This window comes from Loxodonta africana, chromosome X, assembly GCF_030014295.1.
Source record: "Loxodonta africana isolate mLoxAfr1 chromosome X, mLoxAfr1.hap2, whole genome shotgun sequence".
NCBI classification, from domain to species: domain Eukaryota; kingdom Metazoa; phylum Chordata; class Mammalia; order Proboscidea; family Elephantidae; genus Loxodonta; species Loxodonta africana.
In genome coordinates this window covers 156030610-156048792 of record NC_087369.1, presented here as the reverse complement: position 1 = coordinate 156048792, position 18183 = coordinate 156030610, and the positions used below count along the sequence as shown (strand labels likewise).

At 41.9% G+C, this 18183-nt stretch overlaps 1 protein-coding gene across 1 annotated transcript in view; it reads left to right on the top strand.

Annotated features, from left to right (window-relative positions):
- The window catches only part of GPC3 (glypican 3), a 490374-nt gene that overhangs the window by 422902 nt on the left and 49289 nt on the right, over nt 1-18183 (top strand). Inside the window, exon 7 of the mRNA XM_003420845.3 lies at nt 4449-4608. Coding sequence (XP_003420893.2) covers nt 4449-4608 — 160 coding nt within the window. The remainder of the gene's footprint in view (nt 1-4448; nt 4609-18183) is intronic.

Genomic DNA, 18183 nt, shown 5'->3' with positions numbered 1-18183 from the left:
TTGATTTCTGTGCCAAATTCCAGGCCTCGCTAAGTCCACAGTCCTTGCTGGCAAATTCTTTTCTCTGACATGTTACCTTTCTTTCAACACTCTGGGGCTTCAGACTCCTCTTTGACTTTGGCATTATCAGTAGTTTTCTAGATTTGGATTTCTTTTGTTAATTTGTGAGGATTAGGCTCATCAGCAGAGGTCTGTATAAAATGGTTTAAAAGTATGCTGTAATCCTTCTTCAGTGCTAAAGTTGTCTCCAGAATGGGAGTAACTGAAGAACTAAAGAATTAATCGCACTGGTAAAATTTAAAAAAATTTTTTTTTAATTGTACTTTATTTTCTCACTGAACTGCTGGAGAATACTGGGAGCATTGTTCACGAGGTTGTAAACTGGCCTCTTAAAGATTAGCTACAGGTCTTAGCCGGGGTCATCCAAAAAGGGTTCAGCTATTCATTCACAAGTTCTTCTTCTATGATTGATCTGTGCTTTGGCTCTCTCCTCTTTGTGGAAGTAGTTTTTAAGGAATTAAAGTGACTGTGTCAATTCATTTTGCTTCAGTTCAATAGCATATATATTGAGTGACTACTATGTGCCAGGCACTGCCTTAAATGCTATGAGGTTCAAAGATGAATAAGATACAGCCCCAGGGTAGCTCCCAGTCTGGTAGTGGAGAGAAGTCATAGACAAAGAAATAATTGCAGGTTGCGTATAAAAAGTGCCATTTAGGAGGTACAGATAAAGGGTGTGATGGTAGAAGAGGGAGAAAGTTATTATGACCATCTGAGGTAGCCAGGAAGGCTTTATTAAGGAAATGGCATTTGAGCTTGATGGGAAAGGATGGAGGGCTTTCCATAGACAGAAATAAAGACCAGCTCATAGTAAGTACCCACTGTTTGTTGAAGCAATTAATTAAAGACACAAATGTGAAATATGCTTGAGAAATAGCAGGTTCAATAATCTATACCTAAACACAAATTCACCTTATATGGAAAATTCTAATTCAGGTGGTTCATGAAATACACAAAGGATGTATTCTTGAAAATTAAATGAAATATGCTTATGTCAATAGCAATTTTCCCATAAGAAATCATGGTAAAGGAGAGGATGGGGGGAGGTTGGTCAAACTAAAGTGGCATTTATAGTCTACATCAGCAGTTCTCAAAGAATGGTCTACAGACCCTAGAGATTCATGAAATCCAGGGATTCACGAGGTCAAAACTACTCTCAGAGCAATACTGAGATGCTATGTGTCTTTTTCACTGTGTTTGCGCTATTGGTGCCATAGTATGAATCAAGGCAGTAGCGCCGAACTGTACCAGTAGTCATTGTGTTCTTCACTGGTTTTTGCTTATGGGGGGAAAAAAGTCAGTTTCACTCAAGAATGTCATTGATGAAACAGTAAATATTATTGCTTTATTAAACCTCAACCTTTGAGTACACTTTTTAGAATATGTTGTGTTATGAAATGGCAAGTATTTTTAAGGTATTTATGCCGCAAACTGTGTGTCTCAACTTGTGTGATTATTTGAGTTGCAAGCTAAACTAGACTGTTTTTCATGCAACAGCATTTTTGCTTGAAATAATTGATCGTTAACCACAGAATCATATAGTTACATAGACCTGAGTATTTGCTAGACGTTTTCTTGAAAAGGAACAAAGTGAGCTTGTCGGTTCAAGGAAAACAACTGATGGCATTTATTGCCCGTGATACAAACTGAACTTTCAAGAGAAAATTTAAATTTTTGAAAACTTGTATCTGCCACCATGAGCCTCAGAGCTTCTCAATACTTTAGGCTTTTCTGATGTGATTGGAGGTGATGTTAATGAATGTGATTCTTTTATGTCATATAATGAAAGGTGTCAACATTTGGAAGATCTGCCTAACTCAGTGAACCCTATATTTTCCATATAACCTATGCATGATGATGCAAAGTTCCATTGAAAGCTTTAATGTAGTGGATTATGAAGAGTTCATTTATATAGTTTTATAGTTCACATTTAACTACAGTTTCCAACTTACTGAGTTTTTATGTAGTATCAAAGAAAATATCCACAATTATCTGAAAAGCCTATTAAAATGTATTTCTGTTTTCCAACTACATACCTGAGTGGCTGGATTTTCTGTGAATATTTCAACCAAAACAATGTATCACAACAGATTGAATGGAGAAGCAGATGTTGAGAATCTGTTGATGTTGTTGGGTGCTATCAAGTTGATTTTCAATGCATAGCAGTCCCATGTGACAGAGTAGAACTGCCCCACACAGTTTTCTAGGCTGTAGTCTTTAGGGGAGCAGATCACCAGGCCTTGCTCCCACAAAGCCATTGAGTAGGTTCAAACCGCCAACCTTTTAACTGTTGTGCCACCAGGGCTCCTTATGAGAATCTAGCTATCTTATATTAAGCCACACATTAAGGAGGTTTGCAAAAATGGAAAACAGTGCTACTCTTCCGAAGAATCATTTTATGTTTTGGAAAAATATATTTTTCATAAAAATGTTATTTGTGTTAACACATCATGGATTTATTATGTTTAAATAGGTTATTATGTAAATTTTTTAAATTTCTCAGGAATAATTTCTATTATGGTAAATGTCAATAGATATAACTGGTATAAGCAAAAACCCTTCAGGCTTCTCAATAATTTTTAAGAGTATAAAGGGGTCCTGAGATCAAAAAGTTTGAGAACCACTGATATAGCTTATCCTAGCGTATGGGGTCACCATGAGTCAGAATCGACTCGATGGCAGCTAACAACAACAACAAGCCTATGTTTGTATAATAGTATACATTCAGCTGGCTGGGATAAGTGGTAGAGGAGATGGAGAGGCTTAGAGAGTAGAAGTGTTAGAGCAGCAAGATAGAGACAGTTCTAGAGTGGGAGATAGTAAGTAGGTTGGCTTCTCCAACTCCAGTGGAGGTTATTGGCCGGGTAAGAACTCTTTTGGACTGTACTTTCTTGCTTAAAAAGCCTGCAGAGTGACATTTCTCAAAGGTATGTAGCTTTTCTCAAGTAGGCCTCAGTGTAGCCACTAAAGCACAGGCAGAAAACTTGATAAAAGTATGCTTTCAAGTGGCAACAAACAGAGACAATGAAAACAGCAGAAACCAAGAAATGCTTGTATATGCAGCATTTGTGTGTGTGTGTGTGTGTGTGTGTGTGTGGATACCATTTCCACAATCATAAGAATCTCATTTTTTGTATATCCAATATCTTTTCTTGGCCACCATTTAAAAACAGGAGGTGGGACTGAGATTTAGGACTAGAAATGAGGGGTAAGGTAGATGTTAGAACAGAAATAGAAGATATTGGAATGAAACCCTGGTGAGAGATGGTGAGGAAAAGTAAAGTGGAGCCAGCGCACTGCCCTCAGGGACCACTCCTACTGTGGGCCAGGTCTCCGGGTCAGTGCAGAGACTTTTGGGAGGTGGGAGTCCCCATAAAATTAGAATGACATCGGCCATGTGACTGAAAAACCAGTCCCTGGGTGGTGCAAACAATTAGCATGCTTGGCTGCTAACTGAAAGGTTGAAGGTTCAAGTACACCCAGAGGTGCCACAGAAGAAAGGCCTGGCGATCTACGTCTGCTAAATCAGCCGTCGTAAATCATATAGAGCGTATTTCTACTCTGACACACATGGGGTCACCATAAGTCAGGATCGACTTGACAGCAAATATTTTTAATAAGAACAAGACAAAAATGCCTCTTAGGAAGCAATAAAGCAAACTGATTTTAAAAACATCTTACTGAAATTGTGGTAGAGGGAATATTTAAAAGTATTTCTGGAGATCAAGGCGTGGTATGTGGCAATTAATTATACAGTACTCATTAAAATTGTATAAAATATCATTGCTTTTGTCTTCATTTAGTGGGAAGTATTTGTTCTTTTAATTTTACAAATGTAAATACAATTGTAAGGCCTTCCATAGGGATCTTTTGTGATCTAGGTGCCCTCCCAGTCTATATATATATATATACATTTTTTTTTTTCTGATCATGGCTTAAGTTCTCCTACCATGAAGGTTTTCAGGAACCTAAACACCACGGTATAGGAAGGTCTGATGTAATGTGCACTCAGGCTACAGGGTGGTGTAAGTACAGTGGAAGAGTGGAGAATCATGTCAAATGCTGTGGAAAGGTCCAGAAGTATGAAACCGTAAAGAGTATAAACAGTTTACAGCTATTTACATTTGAAAATGATCTTTAAAAGCTTCTGTGTAAACTTCAAGAGAATCACTGTTAACATTTTGGTACATTTATTTTGTTTGCTTGTTTTTTTTTTATGTATAGCATTGAGTTGAATCTACTGTTTCCATTAAACATTCCTTTATAGAAAAAAAAAGCTTCTGTGTAATTCAGTAAACATTTTTTAATGCCTCCTACGAAGAACACACTGTTCTTGGCTTACCTGAGAGATATGAAGAAGTATTACATTTCTGGTTGTTTTCTTTCAGCTCCTGAGAACCATGTCTGTGCCCAAAGGTCGAGTCCTGGATAAAAACCTGGATGAGGAAGGGCTTGAAAGTGGAGATTGTGGCGACGATGAAGATGAGTGTATTGGAAGCTCTGGTGATGGAATGATGAAAGTGAAGAACCAGCTGCGCTTCCTTGCAGGTAAACTGATTATTGCTGGTTCGAATCTGGGCTACAGATATGAACACTCAGGAATTAAAACTCAATCGAATCTTCTATCACTCCCCTAAAATCCCTGTAACACACAATGCCATCAACTCTTTAAGGCACCCCACTAACCCACTGCCATCGAGTTGTTTCCGACTCGTAGCGACCCTATAGGACAGAGTAGAACTGCCCCATAGAGTTTCCAAGGAGCGCCTGGCGGATTCGAACTGCCAACCTCTTGGTTAGCAGCCATAGCACTTAACCACTACGCCACCAGGGTTTAGTCTTTAAGGCAAGACTAGAGAAAAAAAAATGACATTTTGAAGTAGGCTTTCTTTTCACCTTCTGGCCCTGGGTAGATGAAAAGGTTCACATCTTGTTTTTTCATTGTCTAAAATGAACTGACCTAACCAGTTGGCTTTGTTTCTTCCCATTGCAGATTTCCTTGGGTTCTCTCCCTTATAAAAAGAATGCTATCATGGGAGGCTAGGGAAAAACCAATGATGAGATAAGCTTTGATAAGCTTTGAAGGAAGACCCATTGGCCAATCCTTTTTTTCTTAGGAGCATCATGTTGAGTTTATTTTCTCAGGAACAGTCTAACATAAATAGGCTCTGACATATAATTGCAAAGCTACAGAAAACAACAGTAGAAAAATTGTGATAAAAAGGCTGTTAAGGTCAAGAAGGCAAAAAAACAAAGAAAAAAATCCCCTTGCATTTGTACTGCATATCGCAGTTTACAAAGTACTTTCATATGGATGTTGTTGTTGGTTGGTGACGCTGCTGATATCTAAAATCCAGTGGCATTGCTTCCAGCAGCATAGCAACATGCAAGCCACCAGAGTATGATAAACTGACAGACAGGTGGTAGCTCATGTGGAAAAAAACCTGAAAACCAAACCCATTGCCTTCGAGTTGATTCCGACTCATAGCGACTCTGTAAGACAGAGTAGAACTGCCCCATAGGATTCCCAAGGAACCGCCTGGTGGATTTGAACTGCTGACCTTTCGGTTAGCAGCCATAGCTCTTATCCACTATGCCACCAGGGTTTCCTTATGTGGATAGGTGTTCTTATTTCCATTTTACAGATAAGAAAACTGGCGCTCAGAGAATAAATAAGGTTTATCTAAACGGAAAAACACTGGAAATCCAAATTAGGCCTTGAGACTTCCAGTGCCATGCTCTTCTGTGTGCAGTGCACAGGCATCTCCTTGAAACCCTGACCGTGGCCTCTGGCATCCTACAGGCTCCTGTTTCTCTTTCACCCCTTTTCCTTCTCTAGCTCTTCTTCCTAACCCTACCCTGAGTCTGGGTATTATCAAAAGGTCTCTTCTTTAGCCTGTCTTTTCTTCTGAGAGAACACGGATCTTTTTTATAATTTATTTTGTTGTTGATACTGAGAATATACACAGCAGAACATAGTTTCTACAACAGTTCCTACATGTACAATTCAGTGACATTGATTACATTCTTAGAGTTCTACAACCACTCTCACGCTCCTTTTCTGAGTTGTTCCTCCCCCATTAACATAAACTCACTGCTCCATAAGGTTCCTATCTAATCTTTTGAGTTGCTTTTAGAGAGATCTTATAAAGAGCACAATGCTCAAGGCAGACATTCTTTACTATTTAAAGCTGAACTATTGTTTTGTTTCAAGAAGACTTCAGGGGATATTTTCGGTTTAAGGTTTAAGATTATCTCAGGGCAATAGTTGCAGGGGTTCATCCAGCCTCCATGGCTTCAGAAAGTCTGGAGCCCATGAGAATTTGAAATTGTGTTCTGCACTTTCCCTCCTTTGATCAGGATTCCTCTATAGCATTTTTGATCAAAATGAGAACACAGGTCTTATTCACTGTCACTCTTTCAACTATCATACTACTATAGTGATAATTGTACAACTGCTGCCACCAGCGTTGATTGCTCTCCTGTGCTACAAGCCTACATTTCCAGCTGCTTACTAGTCGTTTCTACCTGAATCTCCTGCATCATTACCCCAAATTGAATGTGTCACAAATCAAACTCATCAACTGACCATCCCAAACTGGGTCCTCCCTTAATAAGTCTTATTTTTCTCATGCTGCCATCGTTCCCCCAGTCACTGACCCTTCAAACCAAAGTTATCTTTGACTTTTTCTTCTCCCTTGTCCCTCATATGCAGCTGAGCCCTAAATCCCTGTTGATTCTTTTATATAGTATATGTTTCTCTTTTGGTATCTATCACTGCTTCCTTTCTCTTCCCCACTTCCACTCTCTTGTGTATGCTATTACAATCCCATCCTAAGTGGTCTCCAGGATATTAGGCTGAGGCAGGAATATTGAGAGCCTTAGGCTAGCAGATTGGAGAGCAAAGAATCCGGGATCCAGGCAGAATATTCCATCAAATTCATCTTGCATAGCTGCCTGGTTAATCTTTCCAAAGCATCTCATACCTCTCTCCAGCTCCGCTGACTTCATCCTGTCCTTGAGGATAAAGCTCAGAGTCCTTAGCAGAGTTCTGCAGGCCTTCTGGTCTAGCCTAGCCTGCCATTCCAGCTTCATTTCCCACCAGTAGCCCTCCAGGAACTCTCTAGTTTGGCAAGAACAGCTATACTTCTCTCTGATGAACCCCATCACTTGCTGTTCTTCTTTCTATCTTAATAACATTGCCCATGTTTATTTCTATATAGCAACCTATCTTTCCTTCCTTCTTTAATCATATCCATCCCTCAAGGTCCAATTCAAGTATGGTACAGTGAAAAGAGAATAGGTTTTAGAATAGAGCAAACCCGTATGTGAATTCTGACTCAACTCCTTATGAGCTAGCATGACCTAGGGCAAGTTTTTAGTCTCTTCTCTAAGTCTCCATTTCCTCGTCCATCAAATGGAGACCATAACCCCAATTTCATAGGACTATTTCAGGAGTCTATGTAGAGGACGAGGTTATAAAGCACTTAGCCCAATATCTTGCACATACTAGGTGCTCTGTAATTGTTCATTTCCCTCCATGAAATCTTTCACAATCTCCTCAGTCTTCAGTTATCTCTGCCCTCTGAATTACTGAAACACATTCTGACAATGCTTTCAATAAATAGTCTGCATACTACAGCAGGGGCAGGGGTTTTAGGATCATGGTTTCAGGGGACATCTAAGTCAACTGGCATAATAAAATCTATTAAGAAAACATTCTTCATCCCACTTTGGTGAGTGGCATCTGGGGTCTTAAATGCTAGGAAGTGGCCATCTAAGATACATCAATGGGTCTCAACCCACCTGGAGCAAAGGAGAATGAAGAACACCAAAGACACAAGGTAATTTTGAGCCCAAGAGACAGAAAGGGCCACATAAACCAGCGACTGCATTAGCCTGAGACCAGAAGAACTAGATGGTGCCCGGATACAACCGATGACTGTCCTGACAGGGAACACAACAGAGAACCCCTGAGGGAGCAGGAGGTCAGTGGGATGCAGACCCCAAATTCTCATAAAAAGACCAGCCTTAATGGTCTGGCTGAGACTAGAGGAATCCCAGCGGTCATGGTCCCCAAACCTTCTGTTGGCCCAGGACAAGAACCATTCCCAAAGACAACTCATCAGACATGGAAGGGTAGGAGAGAGATGCTGATGAAGAGTGAGCTACTTGTATCAGGTGGACACTTGAGACTGTGTTGGCATCTCCTGTCTGGAGGGGAGATAGGAGGGTCGAGAGGGTTAGAAACTGGCAAAATTGTCACGAAAGGAGAGACTGGAAGGGCTGACTCATTAGGGGGAGAGTAAGTGGGAGTATGGAGTAAGGTGTATATAAGCTTATATGTGACAGACTGACTTGATTTGTAAATGTTCACTTAAAGCTCAATAAAAATTATTTTAAAAAAAGGTAATACACTAAGAAACATTCTGTATTTGGCCTTTTTCATTTTTCAATCTGTTATGGAGATCATTTCATAGCATTATATAGAGATCTCCTTCGTTCCTCTTTATACCTGCATTGTACTCCTTTGTGGGGCACTTATGAATGTTTCTTGGAGATCTCCCACTGGAGTCCTAACCTTCTGTTAGCCTGACTGGACAACGGGATAGAGAATGATACTGGTGAAGAATGAGCTTCTTTGACCAAGTAGACAACGGGATAGAGAATGATACTGGTGAAGAATGAGCTTCTTTGACCAAGTAGACACATGAGACTATGTGGGCATCTCCTGTCTGGAGGGGAGATGTGAGAGCGGAGGGGGTTAGAAGCTGGCCAAATGAACACAAAAAGAGAGAGTGGAGGGAAGGAGTGTGCTGTCTTGTTAGGGGGAGAGCAATTAGGAGTGTATAGCAAGGTGTATATAAATTTTTGTATGAGAGACTGACTTGTAAACTTTCACTTAAAGCACAATAAAAACTAAAAAAAAAAAAAAGAAGAAGAAGAAGAAGAAAAAAATAGTCTGCATACTATAGTCTCCACCAGACTGAGTCCAGCACAACTAGAGGGATCCCGGCTACCACCACTGACTACTCTGACAGGGATCACAATAGAGGGTCTCAGACAGAGCTGGAGAAAAATGTAGAACAAAACTCTAACTCACAAAAAAAGACCAGACTTACTGGCCTGACAGAGCCTGGAGAAACCCCAAGAGTATGGCCCCCAAACACCCTTTTACCTCAGTACTGAAGTCACTCCTGAGGTTCACCCTTCAGCCAAAGATGAGACAGGCCCATCAAACAAAATGAGACTGAAGGTGCACACCAGCCCAGGGACAAGGATGAGAAAGCAGGAGGGAACAGGATAGCTGGTAATAGGGAAACCAAGGTCATGTCGTGGGGTTGGCAACCAAATGTCACAAAACAATATATGCACTAATTGTTTAACGAGAAGCTAATTTGTTCTGTAAACCTTCATCTAAGGTTCAAAAAAAAAAAAGGTTTAAGGCAATTAGAGAGAACATGATCATTACACAATAGAAAAATATTATTCAACATTAGTATTATCATGTTCTTGATACAGAGGTTCTAACATATGGACAGAAAATTTTCAGAGATATAATTCAGAAATGTTTCCTAAAATGAATAAAGAAATTAATTATATATCAGAAGGACATACTTAGATTAAAAATCAAAGATGACATAATGAACAACTTTGTATTAATAAGTTGAAAATTTAGAAAAAAATTGAAAAGATACTAGAAACTGTATAACTTAAAATAATATTTCAAAAGTAAATAGGAACTTGAATAGCTCTATAAAAATTAAACAAAGAGACCAAGACAGGAACCATTCACAAAGCCAACTCTTCAGACAGGGTTTGGACTGGACTATATAGGATAGATAATGATACTGGTAAGGAGTGAGCTTCTTGGCTCAAGTAGACACATGAGACTATGCGGGCAGCTCCTGTCTGGAGGAGAGATGAGAAGGCAGAGGGGGTCAGAGGCTGGCTGAATGGACGTGAAATTAGGGAGTGGAGGGAAGGAGCGTGCTGTCCCATTAGAGGGAGAACAACTAGGAGTATATAAACCCACCACAGTGCCGTCGAGTCGATTCTGACTCATAGCGACCCTATAGGACAGGGTAGAACTGCCCCACAGAGTTTCCAAGGAGTGCCTGGCGGATTCAAACTGCCAACCCTTTGGTTAGCAGCCGTAGCACTTAACCACTATGCCACCAGGGTTTCCAGGAGTATATAGCAAGGTGTATATAAATTTTTGTGTGAGAGACTGACTTGGTTTGTAAACTTTCACTTGAAGCACAATAAAATTAAAAAAAAAATTAAATCATCTGCAATGACTCGCAAGTCCCATTCCTAGGGCAAGCATGATAATTTAGAGCCTGGCATCCTATAAGAATAATGTTGAATAAATATACTAAGTAAAAGTAATAGATGCTAAAGTTTATTGGACATTTACCATGCTCCAAGCACTGTACTAGAACTTTATATGCCTTGTCTCATCATTTTCACAACATCCCTGTGAGTAGGGGTTATTATGATTCCCATTTTACAGATGAGGAAACTGATGCTAGAAGAGGTAAAATAACTTGCCTACAGTCATGCAGTCACTAAGGGCAGAGTCAGGGTTCAGAGCCCATGCTGTGAACCACTCTGTCTTCTTTCTCTGTTCACCAATACGATCATAAAAAGACTGACGTCTGCTTTGCATTTTGCTATCCGAAAAAGCTGACGGTCATCTGAAGGTTGCCCGGATGATTCACCAACATGTCAACTGGTCCCAGCACTGATTCCTGGGACACATCACTGTGCCCACTTCTCCAGAGTACCAGGTGCTGTCGAGTTAATTCTGACTTATCGCGACCCCATGTGTGTCAGAGTAGAGCTGCACTCCATAGGGTTTTCACGGCTGTGACCTTTCAGAAGTAGATCACCAGGCATTTCTTCCAAGGTGCCTCTGGATGCGTTCAAACCACCAACTTCTCAGTCCTCAAGCACTTGACCACTTGCACCACCCAGGGACTCCCTTCTACAGAATTGTACCTTATCCAGAGCAGTTCCTAACCTTGGTTTCCTAGCACTTCCTAGCCACATCCCTGTCCATGTCAAAACACGGATCCACAATTCCATGGTGACTTAAATTTCTAAACAGTGTTTGGTGTGAGACCTTGTCAAGGACTTTTTGAAAACCTCAGTGGATTATTTCCACGGGTTCCCCTTTGTCCACATGCACAGTTATCCTCTCAAAGAATTCAGGTCAATTAGTTAGGCATGATTAAGCGTAAATGCTTTGTAAACTGCAAACACTATACAAATGGCAGTTAATTTAATTTGCAGGAAAATGATGCCTTACCCCCAATAGCTTACACTCGCCTCATGTGTTCAGTGATCCTACCAGTTTGCAGTTCCTCGGGTCCCCTTTGAGATACTTCTCATGGAGGGAAGACTCATTGGCAGTTTGCCAGACTTGTGGCAAACTAGCTATTTGGAATGACAAGCTATACAGTTTAGTCAGCTGTTCCACAATTTTACCCCAAATCTGGGTAGGTGTCATCTGTTCCTGGTGATTCATTCACATCCATTTAGTCGACTATACCTGGTACACCCTGTACATTTACTGCCATTTCATTTAGTACTTCCAGTGAGTACTTTTGCTTTCTCCAAAAGACAACTTAAGAGTAAAGACCAAGACTCAGAGTATGTTCAGACTCTCTTCTCTCTCCCTTTTGCCCCTGAACAGACCTCCTGAACCATGACCAGCAAGTGGTCCTGTTGGCTGGCTTCCCTGGCTGATCTCTTCTTTTGGATAAAGTACAGGACACCCAGGTTCTATTCCTGGCTCTGCTTCTAACTGGCCATGTGTCCTAGGGCAAGCCCCTTCTCCTTTTACGAATCAGTTTCTTATTTGTAAAATAGAATGCTCACACAACTCTAGCAGGCCACTCCAGTACCAGCAGTTGGTGATTATGTTCATTTAGTTGGCTTTGGTCCCTGGCAAGGTGCTTATCAGAGTGTTTGGGGGATAGCTTCTTTTGAGTTTCTGTCTGACCTTGCAGATTTCCTGTTCTCTTCTCCTGAGCTGTTTCCACCAGGGCTTCAAATGGGTTCATTCCAGTTTGAACCCCTGCTGAGAATTTGCGATTCCAGCCCATATGTACTGAATCAGAATCTACAGTTTAACAAGATCCCCAGGTGACTCTTATGTACACATCTACACTTTAACAAGATCCCCAAGTGACTCTTATAGGAGTCTTGTTAAAATGTAGATTCTGATTCAGCATATCTGGAGTAGAAATTAAAATTCTCAGCAGGGGTCGAACCAGTTCAATGCCCTGGTTTCCACTTTGGAAAATCTCCCGTTTTCCCTACATTAGCCCTTTGACTTTTTCAGTCTGGCAAGCCAGGCTTCTTAGCAATGGCTGACCACACCTGGCCCTCTGCACACTTGTACACCAGGAGGGTAATAAGAAATTTCTAGTCGTTTCCAGGCTTTCTGTGGGAGATACTCTTAAAACTCTTATCCCAAAGTTCCCCAGATCCTCTCTTTGGTTATCACTCTTATTTCTAAATTTAACATAGAATTCTTAGAGTCTTCCCCTGCCCCCCGATTGTTGAACTTAGTAGTTGGGAAGATGAGTATTCCATGATGTCTTACCCACGATCACATCTTTAAACCTGTTCTTTTCACGTCTCAGGACCAAGGCCAGTGTGTCTCCCTTTTGATGATTACTTCATCTCTCTCATAGTATTTCCACACCTATAAAATGGAGACAATATTTCCTACTTTATAGCATTGTTACGATAATTAAAATATTCCACGGAAAGCAGTTGGCATAGTGCCTGGCGCCTAGTAACCACTCAAAAAATGGTATTTACTATACAGTTACTCAGCTGCTGCTGCTCCTGCAGTTACACCTGCTGTAGACCTGTGGGATCTCCAAGAGCCTGCTGGTGTAGATTAAAATGGCCTTGTGTTGTTTGTTTGTTTAAGACCCATGGAAGGCAGTTAAAACGAAGTATGAACATTCAGCAGTCTCCCCTTACCCCTTGCTATTCAAAATGGGGCCCATGGAACAGCAACATCTATATTGCCTGGGAGCTTCTTAGAAATGCAGAATCTCAGACCCCACCTCAAGACCTAGGGCATCGTAAGGTCAAGTTAACAGGCTTCCCAGGTGATCTGTTTGCAGCCCCAAATCACCACTCCTTACCACCTTCTACTTGAGCACTCGTGGCACCTAGACTTAATACTGTCAAGCCTCTAGGAAACCACTGCATTGCCCAACAGTGAGCTAAGTATTCTAGGAAGTATAAAAACAGGTCCAAGGCCCAGTCATCCATGTGTCAGGTTAGGAAACCTGAGTTCCAGTCCTGGCACACCACTAGCAATGGGACCTTGAGCAAGTTATTTAGCTATTCTGCGCTTCAGTTTCCCCAGCTCTGAAATGGGGATAATCATCCCTGCCTTGCCTGCCTCAATGAGCTATTACAAAAATCCAATGTGATAATGACCATGAAAGTGCTTTGTAACCTGCTAGGCTTTACAAATTGTTACAACAACCGGAGGATGAGGATGATTCCAAAATCTCCAAAGCTCTTTTTGACGTTCTGAACATCCGTAGTTCAGCACTTATTTTCTGCAGATTGAATTTAGCCCATGGGTTTTAAGGAGCTTTTGTACCTATGTGCTGACTGCCCTCCAAAGACAGTTCTACACCCTTGAAGTACCTGGTGCAATGAATGGATTCTAGTTGCCAATCTGCCACCATCATTGTTCCTAATTAATGGCCTTGTTGAAGCTCTTAGTGGAAGTTGTTTGGAAAGCTGGCTACTCCCAGTGCTTTGGCTGGGACTGTTCCCAAGAAACTTTGCAAGATCTGGCCAGGTCTCTCCCTGACTAGCGAAATGTGATGACTAAGCATCTGCCCCCTCTCTGCCAAGTCCCTACTCCCTCCCACACAGACACACATGCACACACATATAAGCACACACACACATACATCCTGTTGTTGGAAACACAATTGGAACATCCACTCACAAAGCAACTCCCAACAAGAAACGCTCATCTCAGAGACATCTGTATTACCACTCCCTCACCCCTTGGACCTGGTCTTGCTCCAGCATGCACTACTCTGTGGGTATGGCCAGAACATTCTGGTGAGCCTAATGTCTTTATAACTGCGAGTCACAGAAAAAAAAAAAAAAAAGATGATTTTGTCTCAAGCTGGGCCAAAGACAGGGCAAAGTGATCACGGATGCCGTGAAAGCCCATTTCTTTGGATGAGGAATATGGAAACAGACTGTAGAAGGTAGAAACATTCCTTGTTGTTACATGAGAGTAAAAGGGGCTTGAACTGGTTGGTGGTGGGGTGGGGAGGAGAGTTCGTGAAACCTGACTGGAGCTTGGGGCTTGAAGCAGTATTAAAACCAACCAGCTGTTTCTTGCCTATGATAAATAGATATTCCTGTGGAAATGTTTGCCCTCAAGGAACATTCAGTCCTTTAGATCTCAGTGTGGGGACTGAAAGAGAAAAGTTACCATTTGTTCCTTGGCTGAGGGGGAGGATGAAGATGAAACCTGGGCCTAGGCAGGTCCCTTTTGCATTCTTCTCCATCAGCCCTCTGGCAGGCCATCTCTTCCCAGCAGTATTGTGGGGGAAGCCATTAAGACTTCACAGCTGTGGACTCAGGAGTTTCTGTACCAGATAGTCCCTCTCTCCAGTTACTCCAATCTGGAGGCAAAAAGAACCATTTAAAACGGTGATTAGGAAATATGTTTTAAAAGCCAATGATTTCTGTTCTTTGTTTTGTTTTGTGTGGATCAAATGTAACCTTACCTTCCTAACCCTCACCACCCTGTGTGCATAGGAGAGGCGAAAAGGACACCTCAATGGCTTAACTGTTCTTCTAAATTATCAAGTCAAACCTTCATAAACATAGGCTGGTAGTCACTTTGTAAAATAATTTCATTAATGGGTTGGTCGGGTGAAAAGGGTAAAACCTATGGAGGGACTTTATGATAGGCCTTTTATCATGGGTGACATCTGCAAAATATTAGTGCTTTAGAAGAAATCATCTTGCCTGCTGAAGAATGAGTTGAAAGCTTCTAGAGTAATGAAGCGTCCTGGGTTTTTTTTTTTTTTTTTAAATAGGAAAGTTGTTGAGTCCTGTGCAGAGCTCCTAATACATGTGGATGTAGTAATGTATTTATACCGCCCTTTTGGTAACAAGTCCAGGAATAAACTATAGCATTTTTCCCAAAATATGTTCTATAGTTTGAGCAACCCAGTCCTACTTCTTTGCAGCCTTTGGAAACCCACTGTTCATATCTTTGACACTTACATTGCAGGTGGCTTCCCAATAAGTAACCCACTCCTAGAATTCCCAGGTAAAACCTTACAGTGATTCCCTCAGCCTTCTTTCTTGGGCTATCAGTCCCTCAAAGGTGTGACCTCAGTACAAGGGGAACCCTGTGTCATCCACTGGAAGGTAGAGCCCATCTGATGGGCAAAGACGATAGATACCGTCTTACCCTGAGGCTGCTGGAGCTTCAGTCATAAAGGGAAGGGCCTTTCCCCTACACAGTCAAACAAACTGGGTCCCCGTTCTGTCTGCCACTTCCCAGTCTTGTGGCCTTAGACAAAGTCACTCAGCTTTTCTGAGCCTTAGCGCCCTTAATTGCAAAGATAATGATAAAATATTTCCTGACCTGCCTACCTGTTGAATGGCACACATGTAATCATGGATCTAAAGGTACTTTGTGAGTGGTAAAGCCACATGTCCATTTAGGGTAATATTATTAATATTGCTTAGTACCTTTGGGTTATATGGTAGTTTGATTAGCCCAAAGCCTTTAGCTAAAATTGACAATGAAGTCCCAACTACTTTACCATCAATTTTCATTCTAATGCGCTCCCCCTTCTCCCTCCCCAGAGATGGCATTTTCAATTACTCATTAACTTGTTTTTAGCCCAGGGTGGTTTGAAGTGAGAAAGTATTTAAACAATGACAAATATGTCTGCTGAGTTGTGCAAACAACCACATAGTCACAACAGTAGTAGGCACTTACATCTTGAAAGAATCACAGCTAGTTATCTTTTGTTTTCTTTGGTGGTGGTGGGGGGCCGTGATGGCAGGGTGGCCAACAAGCTGGGAGGGTCGAGAAACGGCCACTGATTCTTGCCAGTCTACCTTCCTCTTAGCTGCAAGCCCACTCTGTTTTCAGGCCTTGATCTTGTCTTTCAGAGATCAAATGCCATAGGGAATCTGAAGGAAGCGAAGCTTGCTGTAATAGCACTTTTCAAACAGATACAGACCAGGTGGTTCTTGCTAACAGATTGACGAGGCAGCCAATCCCACGTCACCCAGGAGCTTTGTGCAGTTCTCAGGGCTCACAGAGAGGGGCTTAGGTGTGAGCTGTAGCAGCGATATTACCTGCCAGCTGAGAAAGCATACCCAGAGACTTTTCCTGTGCCTTAGTGTTGACTAGGGAGTTACTACAGGTAAGCCGGTCACGGATGAGAATAAGAAAAGGTAAAATGGGGAGTTTTAACATGACTTGAGGTACTTTAAGGGTACCTGGGTGGGGCAAATGGTTAAGCACTTGCCTACTAACCAAAAGGTTGACGGTTCAGATTCACCCAGAGGTGTGTCAGAAGAAAGCCCTGGCAATCGACTTTGGAAAGATCAGAGCCATGAAAACCCTATAGAGTGCAGTTCTGCTCTGACGCACATGGGGTCGCCATGAGTTGAAATGGACTCGACATCAACTGGTTTGTTTTGTATTTTGAGACACTTTAGGGAATTCGTTTCTCATTGTTTTGGAGGAAATATTCTGGAGTTTGCTTTGCCAGGTCTGTAGCCCTGTAATACTTCCCTGTGTGTGCCCTTAGGCTCTGAGGCTTTTATTAGGGATGTGCTGTAATTGTTATCCTTTCTGGTGGGCCTTACAAAGGACTTTAAGAATTTTTTTTTTTTTTTTTTAGGGATAGTGTGTGTGAGCAGTTTGGGGCAATCGGATTATAATTTGTAATCAATTTTCAAATTAAGGGGAAATTGTTGAATGCCTGAACATGGCTAAATGGTGTAATTGCTTTTCTTTGGATGGGATGCCATGTTGGCTGGGCAGCCTCAACTAAAACGTGGTCATTTATTGTGGACAGAAAGGAATAGGAGAGCGCAGTTCTGTGCTCAACTGGTGGAAAAGTAGAGGAGGGACTGGCAGGGAAGGAGCAGGCCAAAAGCCTCTAGCTGAGCTGCCGAATAGAAGTGTGGCAATTCCTGTGGGCTAACAAGGAGCCCTGGTGGTGCAGTGTTTAAGTGCTCAGCTGTTGACTAAAAGGTTGGTGGCTCAAACCCACCAGCTGCTCCGCAGCGGAAAGATGTGGCAGTCTGCTTCCGTAAAGATTACAGCCTTGGAAACCCTATGGGGCAGTTCTACCCTGTCCTACAGGGTCTCTCTGAGTCAGAATCGACTTGACAGCAGTGTATTTTTTTTTTTTTAATGTTCCCCAAGGGGTCTGGGAGAGTGAGCTTGTGAATGGCTGATGGTAAATAAACCTCTAAGTGAGAAGGGGAGCACCAGGGCCGACAGAACCTCTTCATTAGTAGCTCACGGGTAGACTTAAATAGTAATACAATTTCCAAGTAAATGAAAATGGAGTGGAGGCTGTTCTACAAACTCTGCTGTCAAAGCAGGGGGCAGTCTTACCAGAACCTTCAGGCCGCCTTTCAAAGTAAACTGGTTTCTCCCACTAGCAATGAGCTCTTCTGCAGAGTAGAAAGCAAGACTCTTTCATCCTATATATCCGCTTCTCAAGATGGCACAGTTTGCCCTTGACGACTAACCGGAAGGTTAGCGGTTCAAACCTATCTAGTGGTGCTGCACAAGCAGGGCCTGCCAATCTGCTTCCGTAAAGATTACAGTCAAAAAACTCCTATGGGGCAGTTCTACTCTGTAACACGTGGGGTGGCCGTGAGCCCGGGATCAACTCAACAGCAAGGGCTTTGGTTTGGGGTTTTTTCATATCCACTTCTCAGCTCTGTCATCAACCTCTGCTTCCCTTCCCCACCTCCCGCCCCGCCTTGTCAAGTAACTGTCACGTTGTAGTGTTCAGTAAATACTTCAGTTATCCACATGCGGGGTTTACTTAAGAGCATTTG